The sequence below is a fragment of the Amblyomma americanum genome, chromosome 2 (genome assembly GCF_052857255.1).
Source record: "Amblyomma americanum isolate KBUSLIRL-KWMA chromosome 2, ASM5285725v1, whole genome shotgun sequence".
NCBI lineage: Eukaryota > Metazoa > Arthropoda > Arachnida > Ixodida > Ixodidae > Amblyomma > Amblyomma americanum.
Window position 1 is genome coordinate 150372055 of NC_135498.1, and position 20315 is coordinate 150392369.

The 20315-nt window shown below is 47.9% G+C and overlaps 1 protein-coding gene and 1 pseudogene across 3 annotated transcripts in view; both read right to left on the reverse strand.

The window, feature by feature from the left end:
* LOC144121901 (rifampicin phosphotransferase-like) overlaps positions 1 to 5909 on the reverse strand; it is a 212446-nt gene extending 206537 nt beyond the window's left edge. For 2 of the 3 annotated variants that reach the window (XM_077655346.1, XM_077655347.1), the window contains exon 1: positions 5689 to 5909. In XM_077655346.1, the coding sequence (XP_077511472.1) occupies positions 5689 to 5773 (85 nt within the window). In that variant the 5' untranslated portion in view covers positions 5774 to 5909. The remainder of the gene's footprint in view (positions 1 to 5688) is intronic. The other variant, XM_077655345.1, reaches the window with a different exon arrangement.
* A 9807-nt stretch (positions 5910 to 15716) lies between these two features.
* LOC144120147 (uncharacterized) lies at positions 15717 to 18852 on the reverse strand (annotated as a pseudogene).
* Between the last annotated feature and the right edge of the window lie 1463 nt (positions 18853 to 20315).

Below are 20315 nucleotides of genomic sequence, written 5' to 3' on the forward strand. Positions count from 1 at the left end.
CGAACAGAAATGCCGGAAGCAGCGACGATAGCGTCCCCATAACAACGATAGTGTTCAACAGGAATGCCAGCGACGACCATAAGCGTATTCATTCTTGTCCACGCCACGACGAAGAGCGGTATCAGTGTGGTCCCCTTCAGTCACGCTGGATTTAAACAATTGCCCGAGTGCCGCACCTGCGACAGAGCTTCCGCGTTCCGGTCACCAGTGCGGGATCTTTCGACACCTGCGGGGAGACAGCCAGCATTCCTGTGTCATGCAGCTGCACTCCGGACGCACGTGCGCGGCCACCTGGAAGCCGCGGGGACGACAACGTGATCGGGTCCTGTTCCCTTTCCCTCGACCCGAGCTGCGAAGAAGCATCAGGAGCGCCCTGCCGTGGGTGGTACCATCAGTGTCATCGTGTGATTGGACATCATTCTTCGAACTGTATTCCCCAGCTAGGGATCTACGGAATACGAAGAGTATTTAAGGAGCTGCTGGTTTGATGCCAGAAAGAGCCCCCTTCTTGAGAGGTATCAGAGACTCCCGACTCCTAAGAAGCTCTCTTTACTGAGAAGCACTCTCAGTTGCCCGTACTCGTACATAATGTAAATAGTCCTTGTATAAAGTTTTCCAAGCTTTGTTCCTCCGATCGTCCTCGCCTCTTCTCCGGCCCAGTCACGCTACCTGAATCCCAACAACTGGTGGCAGCGGTGGGATGCTGCTACCTGAATTCCAACAACATACGCAATGTTGACACGAAATGAAGAAAGCGAACTAGAAAATTGACAAGCAAATATCTGGATAGCAGCAGGGGGTCAAATCAGCAATTACCGGTTCAAAAAAAGGTTAAAAAAAACAAAGAGAGCTCTGTGGAAAACAGGGATGCTGACGAAGTCGGCACTGGGAACATACAGGATTTTTAAGCAGGAAATTCGCAAAGAAAATGTCTATGATAATTACAGGGGAAGCTCTATGTTGTTTGAGGCCAGGAACGGAGTTTAGCAGACTAAGACATATATAGAGTCAGGCACCACGAGATAGACAGGTTGTGCGGTGCTTGTGGAAGGGAGGAGGAAATGGCTGAATACCTAAATCTTTTCTGTAAAGGGCTTCAGCTTACAGTGGAAATCAGCGGGGCTGATTTATTCAAAGCATTAAGGTTTAAAACAGTGAAGAAAAAGTAGATTTTAAACGGGTATGTAACCAAGCGAAGGTTACCTGATTGGTGGCTAAAATCAGAACAAGAGAAATTTCACAAGTCGTGGCTAGGTGGCTTGAACCACGGCCCGAATTAAAGTGTTCAGCATCCGTCCGTCCGTCCGTCCGTACATGCATACTACTACCGGGGATAATAATAATTGGTTTTTGGGGAAAGGAAATAGCGCAGTATCTGTCTCATATATCGTTGGACACCTGAACCGCGCCGTAAGGGAAGGGATAAAGGAGGGAGTGAAAGGAGAAAGGAAGAATGAGGTGCCGTAGACAAAAGTGGCAGCCGGAGCAACGAAAAACTGCATCGCCATTTAAAGCAGAAAACATTGAAACGAGTCGAGCAACATGCCTGAAGATAATAAAGTGCTCCCATTGGCTGTCTCGATCCCAGATGTCGCCTGTAGATGGCGTTACGATGCGGACGATATAGTGATAATGGCTGACAACAAGGAAGACCTGCAGAAGTTGTTAGACATATGCAGTACAGAGGGAGATAGATTAGGCTTCAAGTATAGTAAGGAAAAATCTGCAGTCATGACATTTAATGAAGAGGGCGGCGAGCATAGAATACAGGAGTTCGTGCTAAAGGTAGTGAATGAGTACAAGTATCTTGGGGTGTGGATAAATAACAGTGTTGAGTATCTGACAGAGCATGAAAAATATGTAATGAATAAAGCTAGTAGGAATGCAGCTGTCATGAAAAATAGGGCACTGTGGAATTACAATAGGTATGAGGTGGTAAGAGGGATCTGGAAAGGGGTGATGGTCCCTAGCCTGACCTTCGGGAATGCGGTCCTGTGTATGAGGCCAGATGTTCAAGCAAGGCTGGAAATTAGGCAACGGGGAGTAGGGAGGTTAGCTTTGGGAGCACATGGCAATACACCAAATCAGGGGGTACAGGGTGATATGGGATGGGCGTCTTTCGAGAGCAGAGAGGCTAGCAGTAAGATAGCATTTGAGGAACGATTGAGAAGGATGGAGGAAAAGCGGTGGGCTAGGAAAGTTTTCAGTTACCTGTATATAAAGAATGTTGACACGAAATGGAGAAAGCGAACTAGAAAATTGACAAGCAAATATCTGGACAGCAGTAAGGGGGCAAATCAGCAATTATCGGTTAAGAAAAAGGTTAAAGGAACAGAGAGAGCTTTGTGGAAAACAGGGATGCTGACGAGATCGGCACTAGAAACATACCGGACCTTTAAACAGGAAATTGTCAAAGAAAATATCTATGATAATTGTAGGGGAAGTTCTTTGTTGTTTGAGGCCAGGACTGGAGTTTTGCGGACTAAGACGAATAGAGTCAGGTACCAGGAGATAGACACTTTGTGCATTGCGTGCGGAGAGGAGGAGGAAACGGCTGAACACTTGATACTTTTCTGTAAAGGGCTTTACCCTACAGTGGAAGGCAGCGGGGCTGACTTACCCAAGGCATTGGGGTTTAGGGATAGTGAAGGGAAAGTGGATTTTAAGAGGTTAGAAGTAACCAAGCGAAGGTTATCTGATTGGTGGCTAAAAGCAAGACAGGAGTAAAATTTGACAAGACATGGCTAGGTGGCTTGAGCCACCACCCGATGTAAAGGGTTCAGCCGTATCCATCCATCCATCCATCCATCCGTTGCTCGGGCTCCCGCTGCGTGGAGTATACCACTTTTGTCCCCGATACATACATACATACATACATACATACATACATACATACATACATACATACATACATACATACATACATACATACATACATACATACATACATACATACATACATACATACATACATACCATAGTCAGCACGCTTAAAACGAACGCTCCGCAGCGTGGCCTGGACCGGCTTGGACTGACGACAGCACCGCGAATTGTTGGGCGCTGTTGCCGAGATAATATCTTGGTATGTTGGCGGCTGCTAACGACAGCCGGAGTGCAGCTCGATTTGACTAGTCGCCTTGTCTTTCACTTTTATCTGAATGGCGGGGCGAGTGCGCCCACTTTCGCCTCTTTTCGCTCGCGGCTGCGGTCTCACGCGGGCAAAAAAAAAAAAAACACGTTGCGGTTCGCTCATCTCGACAAAGCGGAATGGCCTGCGACAGCATGCGCGGCTGTCGAGGAAGGCCTCAAAGCTGCCGCTTGAACGAAATGAACATTCGGAAAAGCAAGAGCAAACCAGCGTTTGTGGAGTTTGTAATGGCTGGACAATAAATGTGAAAATCCGGTCCCCACACGGAAGGAGTCGAGTGTCCCTGCCGAATATTTTTTCATCGTAAAATACGGAAATTAAAATTCAACTAGACGTTCGAATTTAAAAAAAAACTAGCGAAAACACTATATAGGAAACGCGCCTCGCAAAATTTTATTCGTATTGTTACTTTTAAGGTTACGTTCCAGTCTCAAAAATTCCGCTGTGAATAAGATCGGGAACCCGATGTTTAAGTCATCAAGATGTGACGGGGGCGCCGAGGTATATCTTATGGGCACTTACAAACTGCTACCTTTAGATACATTGCATTTAAGGCCAGCGTCTTTCTAGTTACCTAAAAAGCCAGTTCCTTTCCTGACAGAATGACACTTCGCATTTTTCGTTAATGACTATACATTAAACTCTTAGTTTGAATCGCATCCACGCGTATTTCTTTCTCAGAACCATCACCCGGCGTGGTGGCTCAGTGGTTAGGGCGCTCGACTACTGATCCGGAGTTCCCGGGTTCGAACCCGACCGCGGCGGCTGCGTTTTTATGGAGGAAAAACGGTAAGGCGCCCGTGTGCTGTGCGATGTCAGTGCACGTTAAAGATCCCCAGGTGGTCGAAATTATTCCGGAGCCCTCCACTACGGCACCTCTCTCTTCCTTTCTTCTTTCACTCCCTCCTTTATCCCGTCCCTTACGGCGCGGTTCAGGTGTCCAACGATAAATGAGACAGATACTGCGCCATTTCCTTTCCCCCCAAAAAACGAATTATTATTATTAACCAGAGCATCTCTTATGCCCCGACATTGGATCTCCAGTGTAGCGCGCACCAAGCAGGAAGCCAGATACTAACCTGCGATAACTCCCTCATGCGCGCTGTCGGAGAATATAAGAAATGAAGAACCTGCACAACGATGCCACCGGATTTGCAGATTTATGGCCCAACCTTTACAGCCACCACAAACTCGCTTTTGCTTTGCTTTTTCGAATCCTCATTTCGTTCAAGCGGCAGCTTTGAGGCCTACCTCGACAGCCGCGCATGCTGTCGCAGGCCGTTCCGCTTTGTCGAGATGAGCGAACCGCAACGTGTTTTCTGGGGCAGTGTGAGTCGCAGCCACTAGTGAAAAGTGGCGTATGGTACAGTCAAGTGAGCGCACTCGCCCCGCCATTCAGACACAAGCGAAAGACAAGGCGACAAGTCAAATCGAGTTGCGCTCCAGCAGCCCCAAACAAACCAAGATATTATCTCGGCAACAGCGCCCAACACTTCGCGGCGCTGTCGTCAGTCCAAGCCCGTCCAGGCCACGCTGCTGAGCGTTCGTGTTAAGCGTGCTGACGATGGTACGCACTACCTACATACATACATGCATACATACATACTTCTACACGACGCCGAGGATGGACGCACGTGTCCGGGGCCTTAATTTTGTGATATAGGTAGCGAATTTCGCCAAACACAGAATTTTCGGGCACAAATAGAACTCGTGAAAACGTGAACGAATTTCGCGGTCCTTTAGTACGATGGTATTCCTGGGTAATTATTTTCCTAGTCTGAGAGCACCGCCTCATGTTAGGCAAAACGTCTGTGGTTCATGTGGTTGCATTCTTCAAGTGTAACAAATATGAGGCGAGGATACAATCAATACCATGTGATTTTCATATCAGGCAAAATTTATAAAGCGCAGTGAATTGTCCCTGAACAAGCAAGGGACTTAGGTAAAAACCCTTTTACCGCTATGAGAGCCACAATGAACAATTACGATGACTTCGAAATACCTTTGTTCGTTTAGCTGGCATTACAGACATTTTTCGGCGGATATTTCCAAACGGCACTGCACTTTGCGTGAAAACAACATTTGTGCAATCTGCCTGTCACAAGGGTTAATCATCGTCATCGTGATCAGCCTGACAAAGGCCTCTCCAATGACTGTCCAATTAACGCTGTCCTTTGCCGGCAGCGCCCCACCCTATGCCTGCGAACTTCTTAATCCCATCCGCCCACTTAACCATCTGCCACCCCTTGCTACGTTTGCATTCTCCTGGAATCAACTCCGTTACCCTTAAGGACCAGCGGTTCCCTTGCCTTCGCATCACATGCCCTACCCAAGCCCACTTCTTCCTCTTGATTTTGACTAGGAGTTTAACAGCTTGCTTAAATTTTTATCCCTCCGTCTTTGATACCTTTCTCAGGACTGCCCTGGTAACAACGCAGTAACTGCCAATAAGCACTCTTGACATTCCGTAATAATTTGCTGCCTAAATGCCACCGCGGATAGGAAACGTCTTTGGAAGATGGGGAAGGAGGCGAACCTACCGTTTTCTGTCCATATTGCTATTCCTCGACTGTAGGCTTCCGTAAGAACCGTCCACAGAACGGCGACGAAAGCACCAGCCGCCATAGCGCACGGGCGACCAAGTGTCGCAGCGGGCTTCTTTCTGTTATCCGCACCGAGTGCTTGACGCAGAAGGATAAGATAGGATTGTGCGTTATTCGCGCATCTAAGGGGAGCCCTCGTAGAAATACTCAATAATACGCGTGTAGGCGCGGACAGAAGTAAACGGAGCGCGGCGTACAAGAACTGCGTGTCAGCGCCGCCTAGCCGAACCAGACGAAAGGTCGAAATCGCCGCGCACATGTGCTGGCTCCCTTCCGGCGCGACACTCTCAATGGTCCGCTTGCCTCGCATTCTTCCGGCGTATATGTCGTGCTGCTGCTGATGATGATGATCGGATGGTCGCTTTCTGTGTAGCTAGCGAGAATTTCGGAATACACAGACATTTTTCTTGATAAGGAAAATTGTGCGGGGACGGCTCTACCATTAAGCCGCTTCGTGTGAGACAACTGGAGGCGCGTTTGCGCCGCAAATAACCCGCATGTTTTGATATTTTGCTGCCGCTGAGGCTCTTCTACGTCTCGCTCGCAACCAAACGCGCTCGAAACACTCGGCGTACTGCCGCAGTTTTGTGTTACTTTTTTACAGTTATCACTGATGATTCGCCTTGTCCCTGCCAGGCGCCGACGCCGCACTAGTGTGTGCACCCTGCCTGTCTCCCGCTAAGCAAACTGTCCCTATCCCGGAACCTGCTCTTATCGCGACCGAACAGCGCGCTGTGTATCGCGCTGTCATGTCCGGAGCCGGGAGCAGAGCTCATGGTAAGCACCTTGCATGCACCTTCGGATCTTAGGAAGTCTACAAGCTGCCGCTGTCTCACCCACGTTAATGCCGCGGCAGCGGTGCCTTGCTGTTGCGTGATCCGCGTGCGAAATTCAGAATATAAGTACGTACCTGCGTGCGGCCACTAATCAGAGAATGGGCCACGACAGACGCCGGCAAGCGATCCTAACACTTCTGTGCGAGCTGTATTACTGCACTGCTACTGGTTACATATGGACATTGGTCTGTTTGGCAATACAGACGTGGCAACTCAGCAGCTGCATCCAGCACATTTGAAAGCAGTCACTATACTTGCGACGCTGGATCGCGCTGCAAAAAGCGCCAAGAGCAGCGGTTTTGTCTTATTTTAAGCTGACCTCCTAGGCGAGGTTTCAATGCACGAGCAATGTGCTGCAGGACAGACACAGAGGGCGCATTCTTTGCCGCTCCATCGGTTCCATGTAGGAGCAAACCGAAAATGAGCGGTAACTGTATTAAAAGAACCCGAAACTGCGGTGGTGGATCGAGCCTGAAGATAATAAAGTGCTCCCATTGGCTGTCTCGATCCCAGATGTCGCCTGTAGATGGCGTTACGATGCGGACGATATAGTGATAATGGCTGACAACAAGGAAGACCTGCAGAAGTTGTTAGACATATGCAGTACAGAGGGAGATAGATTAGGCTTCAAGTATAGTAAGGAAAAATCTGCAGTCATGACATTTAATGAAGAGGGCGGCGAGCATAGAATATAGGAGTTCGTGCTAAAGGTAGTGAATGAGTACAAGTATCTTGGGGTGTGGATAAATAACAGTGTTGTGTATCTGACAGAGCATGAAAAATATGTAATGAATAAAGCTAGTAGGAATGCAGCTGTCATGAAAAATAGGGCACTGTGGAATTACAATAGGTATGAGGTGGTAAGAGGGATCTGGAAAGGGGTGATGGTCCCTAGCCTGACCTTCGGGAATGCGGTCCTGTGTATGAGGCCAGATGTTCAAGCAAGGCTGGAAATTAGGCAACGGGGAGTAGGGAGGTTAGCTTTGGGAGCACATGGCAATACACCAAATCAGGGGGTACAGGGTGATATGGGATGGGCGTCTTTCGAGAGCAGAGAGGCTAGCAGTAAGATAGCATTTGAGGAACGATTGAGAAGGATGGAGGAAAAGCGGTGGGCTAGGAAAGTTTTCAGATACCTGTAGATAAAGAATGTTGACACGAAATGGAGAAAGCGAACTAGAAAATTGACAAGCAAATATCTGGACAGCAGTAAGGGGGCAAATCAGCAATTATCGGTTAAGAAAAAGGTTAAAGGAACAGAGAGAGCTTTGTGGAAAACAGGGATGCTGACGAGATCGGCACTAGAAACATACCGGACCTTTAAACAGGAAATTGTCAAAGAAAATATCTATGATAATTGTAGGGGAAGTTCTTTGTTGTTTGAGGCCAGGACTGGAGTTTTGCGGACTAAGACGAATAGAGTCAGGTACCAGGACATAGACACTTTGTGCATTGCGTGCGGAGAGGAGGAGGAAACGGCTGAACACTTGATACTTTTCTGTAAAGGGCTTCACCCTACAGTGGAAGGCAGCGGGGCTGACTTACCCAAGGCATTGGGGTTTAGGGATAGTGAAGGGAAAGTGGATTTTAAGAGGTTAGAAGTAACCAAGCGAAGGTTATCTGATTGGTGGCTAAAAGCAAGACAGGAGTAAAATTTCACAAGACATGGCTAGGTGGCTTGAGCCACCACCCGATGTAAAGGGTTCAGCCGTATCCATCCATCCATCCATCCATCCATCCATCCATCCATCCATCCATCCATCCATCCATCCATCCGTTGCTCGGGCTCCCGCTGCGTGGAGTATACCACTTTTGTCCCCGATACATACATACATACATACACACACACACATACATACATACATACATACATACATACATACATACATACATACATACATACATACATACATACATACATACATACATACATACATACATACATACCATAGTCAGCACGCTTAAAACGAACGCTCCGCAGCGTGGCCTGGACCGGCTTGGACTGACGACAGCACCGCGAATTGTTGGGCGCTGTTGCCGAGATAATATCTTGGTATGTTGGCGGCTGCTAACGACAGCCGGAGTGCAGCTCGATTTGACTAGTCGCCTTGTCTTTCACTTTTATCTGAATGGCGGGGCGAGTGCGCCCACTTTCGCCTCTTTTCGCTCGCGGCTGCGGTCTCACGCGGGCAAAAAAAAAAAAAAACACGTTGCGGTTCGCTCATCTCGACAAAGCGGAATGGCCTGCGACAGCATGCGCGGCTGTCGAGGAAGGCCTCAAAGCTGCCGCTTGAACGAAATGAACATTCGGAAAAGCAAGAGCAAACCAGCGTTTGTGGAGTTTGTAATGGCTGGACAATAAATGTGAAAATCCGGTCCCCACACGGAAGGAGTCGAGTGTCCCTGCCGAATATTTTTTCATCGTAAAATACGGAAATTAAAATTCAACTAGACGTTCGAATTTAAAAAAAAAAACTAGCGAAAACACTATATAGGAAACGCGCCTCGCAAAATTTTATTCGTATTGTTACTTTTAAGGTTACGTTCCAGTCTCAAAAATTCCGCTGTGAATAAGATCGGGAACCCGATGTTTAAGTCATCAAGATGTGACGGGGGCGCCGAGGTATATCTTATGGGCACTTACAAACTGCTACCTTTAGATACATTGCATTTAAGGCCAGCGTCTTTCTAGTTACCTAAAAAGCCAGTTCCTTTCCTGACAGAATGACACTTCGCATTTTTCGTTAATGACTATACATTAAACTCTTAGTTTGAATCGCATCCACGCGTATTTCTTTCTCAGAACCATCACCCGGCGTGGTGGCTCAGTGGTTAGGGCGCTCGACTACTGATCCGGAGTTCCCGGGTTCGAACCCGACCGCGGCGGCTGCGTTTTTATGGAGGAAAAACGGTAAGGCGCCCGTGTGCTGTGCGATGTCAGTGCACGTTAAAGATCCCCAGGTGGTCGAAATTATTCCGGAGCCCTCCACTACGGCACCTCTCTCTTCCTTTCTTCTTTCACTCCCTCCTTTATCCCGTCCCTTACGGCGCGGTTCAGGTGTCCAACGATAAATGAGACAGATACTGCGCCATTTCCTTTCCCCCCCAAAAACCAATTATTATTATTAACCAGAGCATCTCTTATGCCCCGACATTGGATCTCCAGTGTAGCGTGCACCAAGCAGGAAGCCAGATACTAACCTGCGATAACTCCCTCATGCGCGCTGTCGGAGAATATAAGAAATGAAGAACCTGCACAACGATGCCACCGGATTTGCAGATTTATGGCCCAACCTTTACAGCCACCACAAACTCGCTTTTGCTTTGCTTTTTCGAATCCTCATTTCGTTCAAGCGGCAGCTTTGAGGCCTACCTCGACAGCCGCGCATGCTGTCGCAGGCCGTTCCGCTTTGTCGAGATGAGCGAACCGCAACGTGTTTTCTGGGGCAGTGTGAGTCGCAGCCACTAGTGAAAAGTGGCGTATGGTACAGTCAAGTGAGCGCACTCGCCCCGCCATTCAGACACAAGCGAAAGACAAGGCGACAAGTCAAATCGAGTTGCGCTCCAGCAGCCCCAAACAAACCAAGATATTATCTCGGCAACAGCGCCCAACACTTCGCGGCGCTGTCGTCAGTCCAAGCCGGTCCAGGCCACGCTGCTGAGCGTTCGTGTTAAGCATGCTGACGATGGTACGCACTACCTACATACATACATGCATACATACATACTTCTACACGACGCCGAGGATGGACGCACGTGTCCGGGGCCTTAATTTTGTGATATAGGTAGCGAATTTCGCCAAACACAGAATTTTCGGGCACAAATAGAACTCGTGAAAACGTGAACGAATTTCGCGGTCCTTTAGTACGATGGTATTCCTGGGTAATTATTTTCCTAGTCTGAGAGCACCGCCTCATGTTAGGCAAAACGTCTGTGGTTCATGTGGTTGCATTCTTCAAGTGTAACAAATATGAGGCGAGGATACAATCAATACCATGTGATTTTCATATCAGGCAAAATTTATAAAGCGCAGTGAATTGTCCCTGAACAAGCAAGGGACTTAGGTAAAAACCCTTTTACCGCTATGAGAGCCACAATGAACAATTACGATGACTTCGAAATACCTTTGTTCGTTTAGCTGGCATTACAGACATTTTTCGGCGGATATTTCCAAACGGCACTGCACTTTGCGTGAAAACAACATTTGTGCAATCTGCCTGTCACAAGGGTTAATCGTCGTCATCATGATCAGCCTGACAAAGGCCTCTCCAATGACTGTCCAATTAACGCTGTCCTTTGCCGGCAGCGCCCCACCCTATGCCTGCGAACTTCTTAATCCCATCCGCCCACTTAACTTTCTGCCACCCCTTGCTACGCTTGCATTCTCTTGGAATCAACTCCGTTACCCTTAAGGACCAGCGGTTCTCTTGCCTTCGCATCACATTCCCTACCCAAGCCCACTTCTTCCTGTTGATTTCGACTAGGAGTTTAACAGCTTGCTTAAATTTTTATCCCTCCGTCTTTGATACCTTTCGCAGGACTGCCCTGGTAACAACGCAGTAACTGCCAATAAGCACTCTTGACATTCCGTAATAATTTGCTGTCTAAATGCCACCGCGGATAGGAAACGTCTTTGGAAGATGGGGAAGGAGGCGAACCTACCGTTTTCTGTCCATATTGCTATTCCTCGACTGTAGGCTTCCGTAAGAACCGTCCACAGAACGGCGACGAAAGCACCAGCCGCCATAGCGCACGGGCGACCAAGTGTCGCAGCGGGCTTCTTTCTGTTATCCGCACCGAGAGCTTGACGCAGAAGGATAAGATAGGATTGTGCGTTATTCGCGCATCTAAGGGGAGCCCTCGTAGAAATACTCAATAATACGCGTGTAGGCGCGGACAGAAGTAAACGGAGCGCGGCGTACAAGAACTGCGTGTCAGCGCCGCCTAGCCGAACCAGACGAAAGGTCGAAATCGCCGCGCACATGCGCAGGCTCCCTTCCGGCGCGACCCTCTCAATGGTCTGCTTGCCTCGCATTCTTCCGGCGTATATGTCGTGCTGTTGCTGATGATGATCGGATGGTCGCTTTCTGTGTAGCATGCGAGCATTTCGGAATACACGGACCTTTTTCTTGATAAGGGAAATTGTGCGGGGACGGCTCTACCATTAAGCCGCTTCGTGTGAGACCGCTGGAGGCGCGTTTGCGCCGCAAATAACCCGCATGTTTCGAACTTCTGCTGCCGCTGGGGCTCTTCTACGTCTCGCTCGCAACCAAACGCGCTCGAAACACTCGGCGTACTGCCGCAGTTTTGTGTTACTTTTTTGCAGTTATCACTGATGATTCGGCTTGTCCCTGCCAGGTGCCGACGCCGCACTAGTGCGTGCACCCTGCCTGTCTCCCGCCAAGCAAACTGTCCCTGTCCCGGAACCTGCTCTTATCGCGACCGAGCAGCGCGCTGCGTATCGCGCTGTCATGCCCGGAGCCGGGAGCAGAGCTCATGGTAAGCACCTTGCATGCACCTTCGGATCTTAGGAAGTCTACAAGCTGCCGCTGTCTCACCCACGTGAATGCTGCGGCAGCGGTGCGTTACTGTTGCGCGCCCCGCGTGCGAAATTCGGAATATAAGTACGTACCTGCGTGCGCCCACTAATCAGAGAATGGGCCACGACAGACACTGGCAAGCGATCCTAACACTTCTGTGCGAGCTGTATTACTGCACTGCTACTGGTTACATATGGACATTGGTCTGTTTGGCAATATAGACGTGGCAACTCAGCAGCTGCATCCTGCACATTTGAAAGCAGTCACTATACTTGCGACGCTGGATCGCGCTGCAAAAAGCGCCAAGAGCAGCGGTTTTGTCTTATTTTAAGCTGACCTCCTAGGCAAGATTTCAATGCACGAGCAATGTGCTGCAGGACAGACACAGAGGGCGCATGCTTTGCCGCTCCATCGGTTCCATGTAGGAGCAAGCCGGAAATGAGCGGTAACTGTATTAAAAGAACCCGAAACTGCGGAGGTGGATCGAGTGTTTTGAGTATATTTGGTTGATTGACGGAAATGAATCCCAGAGGCAACTAAAGTTTAAAGGATGAGCGCTATTTGCGATGAAAACGCGCCTACAGCTGTTTCAGATGAAACAGCATAACGGTAGTGTCGCCCCCGTGGGATTTGCGGCATCAAGGCAGCGGTCTGTGCGTTCCTGAAAGCCCGCTCGCTACAAAGGGCGCGACCATCCGATAATGATCATCATCAGCGCGACCCTGACGCCGGCAGAATGCGAGGCAAGCGCAGCAATGAGAGGGTTGCGCCGGTAGGGGGCCTGCATATGCGCGTTCCAATTTTGAGGTTATGTCTGGTTTGGCTAGGCGGCGCTGACGCGCAGTTCTTTCTAAAAACCCCTTGATAATATGAAAGCACCGCCAAACATTGACCTTTGCTGCCGCCGCGCGACCACCTCGCCTTATCCTCGCCCATTGCTCCCCCTTCACTGAGGGTCGGCTCTCCGCCCGATTTCCTGAGCGACGATTGATCTCCCTGCCGTTGCCTTTGGAAACGCGCGGGTCCGGCGTATTGCTTGTGTTTTAATTTTTCCTCCGCTCCATTTTTCTCCTACGCTCGGCGAGCGAATATTACAGCGCCGTGATTTTATCGCAACGTGCAAGCGCTATGGCGTGCTGTTGCGCATACAACAGCAGCAAGCGGCCTGATGATGGTTATGTGGTATTAATAATACCATATATATTCTCGTTGGGGGATTTTCACGTTGTTGAGGTCGGTGCTTTGTGGTGTCTCCCCTCGTGTCCGTATTCGTCTTTGCGCTGTGAATGTAAGCATGGAATATCAACTCGCCCGGCAACTCATTTTAAGGATTAACCACGACGTCATAAAAAATGGTTGACACCGTTGGTTGGAAGGCATCATTCGAGGGTTGTTTGCTGCTTCGTTTTTAGGTTATTTTGCATGCGAGGCCAGAACGGAACGAATCTCCAAAGCATCCGCGCATTGCATCTTCTCTGGAATTAGCGACTGGGCTCAAAACGTGGTAGTTCGTGCACCTGTAGCGTCGTCTTTATAACAACAAATAGGCAATTTTTAACAGACAGTCTTTTAGCCTAAGATCCCATTGTCCATTAACTTTCGCTTGCATGAAACTGCTGCATAGATGTACAAAGTGACGTTGATTTGGGCTATAACATACACTACCGTTGTATTTCCTTGAGCATGTTTTTCTCAACTGTCATCAATACTGCATAGCACATATATCTACACTAGCGTGGATGCTGAATATTATGTGATACTGCCGTCTATTACGTGTATCTTGTCAATCAAGGTTCTTTTGCGTGCGCGAAAACTGAATCACCCTGCTGACCATGCTCTCATTCTCTTTAATGATACATTTTAGTTGCTGTCTAATCAAAATACCAGCTTTAGATCCCCTACTACATACTGGAACGAAATTTCAGTGTCAAGTATAATATTACATTATCGAAGGCGTTCATCTTGCCTGGAGATAACAATGCGTTCTCTCATAGGTATACCGAGTATATTCTTAAGCTTCCTTGGCACCAGTGCCTAATAATGTTCCAAGAATGGTTGTCCGCGCTCCTTGATCGCAATGAAAGTGCGCAATTAAATGCAAAGGCAAAGAAAAACATTTCGAAGCAGTTCGTGTTAAGCCTAGTTAGAATGTTAGCTCTGTTTTTGTGAGGTTTTTCTTTAAGTCTGGCCAGCTAGCATAAGGCGTTTACGCTTGCCCTTAGTTTTCCATCAATAGAGCAAATTTAGGATTTCACTGCAGTTAAATATTCAGCACTAATTAATTCGGGCTGATAACTAGCGCACCTCATTTGCACTGAACCTAAGCTTTCGAAAGGTATATGACTCGATACTACAATGCAAAGGGTGGTTTTGATTGCACATAGCTCAATAACGCTAATTAATAGGTATCGTAAACTAATTCAGAGCATTTGCATTCATTCTAAGCTTTTCAACGGTATATGAGTTTACAAGGTGGAAAGTTGGGCTGGTTGGTGCATGATTTTGCGGCAGGAACAGCGCAGCACGAGACAAAGCGTCGTGTCTCTCCTGTCCCTTCTTTGTCTCGTGCTGCGCTGTTCCTGTCGCAAGGTATACGACTTCATCGTCTAGCTCATTGTTTGTTTTGTAGCAAATTAACTAATTAACGCAGATTAATGTGGATCGCTGACTAGCACGGTGCCATTACAGTTGGCCTAAGTTTTCCAACTGTATATGACTCGATGCTCCAGCGCAAATTTGCGTTTTAATTGCAATTTACTAAATATCAATTAATTTGGCTTCCAGTAATTAGTCATAATAAGTGTATAATTAACCAGTGATCCAAACTCACGGTTTACCACGTGACATATACTATGCCTACACTCATAGCTTCACAGTAGCGAAACAGACTAAGTCACGCTTTGACCTTCTCTGATCTTGAAGTTCAGAGCACCAGCCCGGGTCGTTTTCCGAAGTTTTACTGCGGCGACCGAGTTCACGCTCTAAAAAAACAAACACAGACAAAGTAAGAGGCAGTACTAAATCAGGAGCACAAACTAAAACACCTTATCATGTGACTTAAATGTCTGCAGTACCGAGCTCGCCTGAAGGCTTTGTTTACGTCAGTATTCCCCATTCACACAGTTCTAAGAAACCATTCTCTTCATGAACGTTACTTTCGCATTCTAAATGTTTTTCTTGCAATTTTTCAAAGATTTTGTGCACTCCTGGAGCGCAGAGCTGGCCCAAAAACACGCGCTTCGCTCACTGCTGCGGTCGGCCGGTGGGCGCCAAGGAGAAAAAGCGTGTCGTGCGCTGAGTCAACACCACCTAGACGAACTTAAGGCCTCAGTGCTCCTCCAGTGACGTCACAGGGATGGGGCCTCATCGGTTTTTCCGAGGAGCATGCATGTTTCTTTTTTACTGCGCGAGGATATGAGGCGGCAGCACAGTTGGCTGCAAAAGATTGTTTATACTCAAGTTGAGACATCAGTGGAGAGATTTACAGGTACAAAACATTTATTTACAATTCGATTATTGTAACACTGTTCTTGATGCGGAATAATATATACATTTAAAAGTCACCAGCAACAAACAAACAAACAACTTTTCACTTCCTTGAAAGCGTTGCAGCTTTTCTTTCCTTAGCCTTAGCATTTGCATCGGCTACATCATCGTTGAGCTTGCGGCAGAAGTTTTTGAGCAGAATGTTAGTACTGCTCCACAACACATGCTTCAACAGAAGCTCAACTGTGTGCCCATCTTCGCAGGTGTCAAAATCTGATGACTCTTGATCTGCAAGCAGCTGTAACGTGAGTTCGGTGACTAGACGGCGCTGGTTCGGGCTCCTCATGAACTCCGCTTTCTTGGACACTTGTTCAACAACAACATAGTTGTGGGTTACAGCATTTACAGCAAACAACGCTGGAAAAATGAGGCCACCTCGGTCTATATCTTTCACCAAGTGATAGTACTTTTGAGCTGCAGAGACAGTGATAGTCTTGCCGACTGTCAATGCTGCCCGACATTTCATGCAGTTTAATTTCTTAAAGAGTCGCGTAGACTGCATATCCTGCCACGTACACCAGGACGGGGATAATGTCTTGTATTTTTGACAAGGCATCTCTCGTAACTACAACGTTGCAGTTAGGATGCGGTGTTTCTATCTGCTTTCGCAGATCTTGCCATTGCTCATCGAAGGAGCTATTCGTTCCGCAAGCACTTGCGATTGTGGGCAAAGTATTTTGCAGCCGTAATTTAGTTTCGCTCTCGTAAACTTGCCTAATAGAAACATGATATTGGGAGCCAGCAAGTTGCCTGTATTTCCCGAAGCGGTCCTCTAAGCTGTCCGTCTGGAACTTGCCGAGCAGGACGTATGAAAGCTGCAGTTGATCGAAGCAATACCTGCTGACTTCAACCAGTGCATGGGTTGTTTGATGCAGAGAAGCATGGGTTTCCTTTGTGAGCACCCCGCTGTCCAGATTCTCTTTCCAAGAATCAAGCCAGTCCAAAATTTTGTAGAGGAAAGCCACCTTCATGTCATCCTCCGAAGGAGAAACTGGCTCTTGAAATCGGTCATTCAGTCGTTTTCCTTTCCATGGGGTTTTAACATTCACAACCTTCCACCACTTCGCTATAACTTCAATGAAACTCGCTGTATCTTCAGGAAAGAGTAAGCTGTGTTTTTCTCCAAGAGCACGAAGCGCTGGTGGCAGGGAGTCATTAAAAATCTGCAAGGCGAACTTCACATTCTGCCGCTCAAGGCTAGACGGGTACAAGGCTTTTCTAGAGAGCGAGTAACCGTACCTCAAAAGCTGATCACTCTCCAGCTTGTAAGCTTCTCTGATTGTAGCAAACGATGCTGTGCGCATGCGTGGAGGCTGGTTGGAATTTTCATTGAAGTCAGGAAAATAAAAGCATAGTTGGTCGTTTTTTTGGTTGAGCCAATTATTTCGGATGCATTTGAGTATATGCACTGGATCAATTACAAAAAAGAGAGGTCTCGATGGGTCAGAGGGGTGCGGATATAAAATTGCATTTGTTGGCGGCGTTGTAAACTGAGACATTGCCTTTCTGTTCACAGAATGATTGTCACTGACTACACATAAAACTCTGTAGCCAATGTTTTCTAGCCCACATATCACATCTTTCAGTAAATTGTGCAGAAACTCCCCATCGGCTTTGTGCACTGGCACAATGTGGGCCACTTCCTTGAAAGGGCATGCGACGCTCTGTATCATGAAGACGAAAGCACTGGTAGCGACTTCCGATGAATTCAGTGCTGCACCAGTTATATTGCCCCCTTTGTAATCAAAATAAGGTTTAATATGGACTTCATCGACCATCAAGGTAACGAAGCGCTGGCGATCATCGAGTTCCGAGATCCTCTTTGTAACATAATTCAGGAACGTCGGACCATGATGTTCCAGTCTTGGGTTCATACCAAATGACGAACATATCGACCGAATGGTCATAGGGTGGGGCAGGGCGACATATCCATAGCTGCGGATGTATTTATATGCGTGCGGTGATACCGTAAAAAGAATGCAGCAATAAACCATGAATTCAACGGAGTACCGTCTCCGCTCCTTCTTCAAAACAAGCAGGTTCAGCTGCTCGCTCAGGAATTCTATTGATTTGGCTTTGTCGTCGGCTGGTGTCGTGGAAAACTTGTTCAGCAGCAGACGAATAGTGTCGCCGATGTCTTCGTTTGCATCGCCAGAATTTGAATTTAAGCCCTTGTCCCAATTCTCAACGTTTTGGAGGAGTTCTATTATTTCTCTTTTGCTTCTGGCTGCACTCGGAATAGGCAAGTTAGGGCCCAGTCTTGTGAGCGGCTTCTTCACAAAGAACAATGTGATACTGAGGTCTGATTTTATTACAATTGAATATTTAATCCATGGAGCTTCGTCCTCTATGATGTGCACCAACATGAGACGCTCACTGGCCTCAATTACATGCCAGAACTGTGACTTATGGCTTCTGACTTCGCTAGCAAGGTCCCTTAAGGTGGTGATTTTGTCCGCTTCCTCGGCATTGCGAAATGTCTGAATTGACTCAGAAATTCCTCTTTGCATTGAAGCAGCTTCCAGGCGTGTTCGCTTCGCCTCTGGCTCCTCTCTTAAAGTCTTTGTGCTTGATAGGTAACTAGGGCAGCCTGGAAATAATGATGGAATTGCACCTGACCGAAGGCGCAGATGCGATAACTCTGCTGTCGTCACTCGACCTGTAGCATCGTCGACATATGACGCCTCTCGCACGATGTCGTCGTCTGTGAAGTGATGCTCACAGACCTAAAAAAGAAATATTTGTCTAATATAAGTAACAGCCTGCTACAAATAATAACCCGTGATCAAATATTAAATACACATTTAGAAGGTACCCAAAACGTTTTGCAAGTTTGGCGGTGCTACAATTAAAAGCTACAAAAGAGGACGAATGGAAAAAATTATTCATCTCTTACCCTGGAATGCTCAGAAGGGACGAAGTTTTTCCGTGGAATGGCACGTATCCATGATTGCTGCAGCGCTTTATCTTGCGGGAACTTAAACACATGAACCTTTGGTCCCGTTTTATAGTTACCTCGGCACTGAGGCACACAACATTTGTTCGGCATTTTTGCGTTAATGTCGAAGCGTCATCACAGCACTCGCGCACAGAAGAAATAGACGGCAGCCAAATAAGCCGTGAACACACCATCGGACACGAAAGGCGACTGACCGCTCCTGCCGGAGCCACGTGCAGTGGCTTCCCGATTCCCGTCTAGGAATTCAAGGAAGGCATGCTTGGGGCAGACCGGTTTCTCGCGCCCCGTCGCGACTTCCACGGCTAGGGTGCCTCGATGCGCGCCCGCTCTAGAGGAGCAGAGCCGCGTCGCGACACCGGCCTCATCCTTGTGACGTTGCTGTGACGTCAGCTCTCAGCGCAGAGGCCTTAAGTTCGTCTAGGTGGTGTTGGCTGAGTTCACAGCCGCCGCGCGAGGAGAATCGAGGAGGAAAGCGCGGCGCGGAGGAGAGCGTCGCTACTTTCAAATTATCAAGGGGCTTTAGTTCTTTCCTGTGCGGCGCGCTCCGTTTACTTCTGTCCGCGCCTGTACAAGCGCGGCCCACATACAGCCTTTGCCTATCCGCCGAGAAAGCGCGATCCTCTGTTGCAAGCGCTGCCGCGAAAGTCGCCGCGTCGCTGCCGTCAGATCGTCGATGCGATTACGCGATTGCTCGCGCTTTCTCTATGGCTCGCGGTTAGGAGCGCCTGAAAGCATTTGTGACGTGTGCAGTTTCCCGCGGCGTCTGGACGGTGGCTCTTTTTCTTCGTAGCTGCTAACGTGTTATCTCGTTTACGGCAAGATGTATTTCACTGCAGACATGCTAACGTGAGTGCCAAGTCCCACCTGACAGATGAACTCCAGCTTTAAAAAAGCGAGACAGCGTCACTGCTTCGCCTCTGGATGCACAATGCAGGAAGAAATGGAAACGTTAAAACTTGGGCGGGTGCTCTAAGTTGCATATCGTAACTTCAAGCTCAGATGCTTTCATATTTTTATTTATTGGAAACTTGTATCCTTGCCTGCCCATTGCTTAGTTCCGAGCGACGCACTGTCGGTGCGCCTGGACGGTGGCTCTTTTTCTTCGTAGCTGCTAACGTGTTATCTCGTTCATGGCAAGATATATTTAACTACTGACATGCTAACGTGACTCCCAAGTTCTATCGGACAGATGAACTCCGGGGGGCCTATTCTCGATATTCACATTCGCCGGTCGCCGCCATGTTGCCTCTCTGATTGGCTGTCAGAAGTGTCAGCCAGCGACAAGGCAGGGCAAAGTGGGTGTCAATCATCGTCTATTGCATACGCACTTTTCGCGCTGACGTCAAATTGACGTAGCATTGAAAAAACATTTTCAGCAGCGCTATTCTTGGTGCGCGGCTAGTAAATAAAAGTGATTGTAAAGAGATAAAGAAAGTTCAAGTGGTACATATGAGAACACATGCTCTCGACTTGCCAATTTAGAGAAAAAAGATGCACACTGAGAATGGCCGCTTCCTGAAATCTAATTGGCTGGAACAATTTCACGTGTAACACGTGATACGCGCGCATTATGAAGTGATGTCAAAATGACTTTTCATCGTTTTTGCAATGTGCCGCGATTGCTAAAAATGGGGTAAATTCGCCGCCATGATATTGCCCGGCGAAAGGTGCCCGAATTATGCA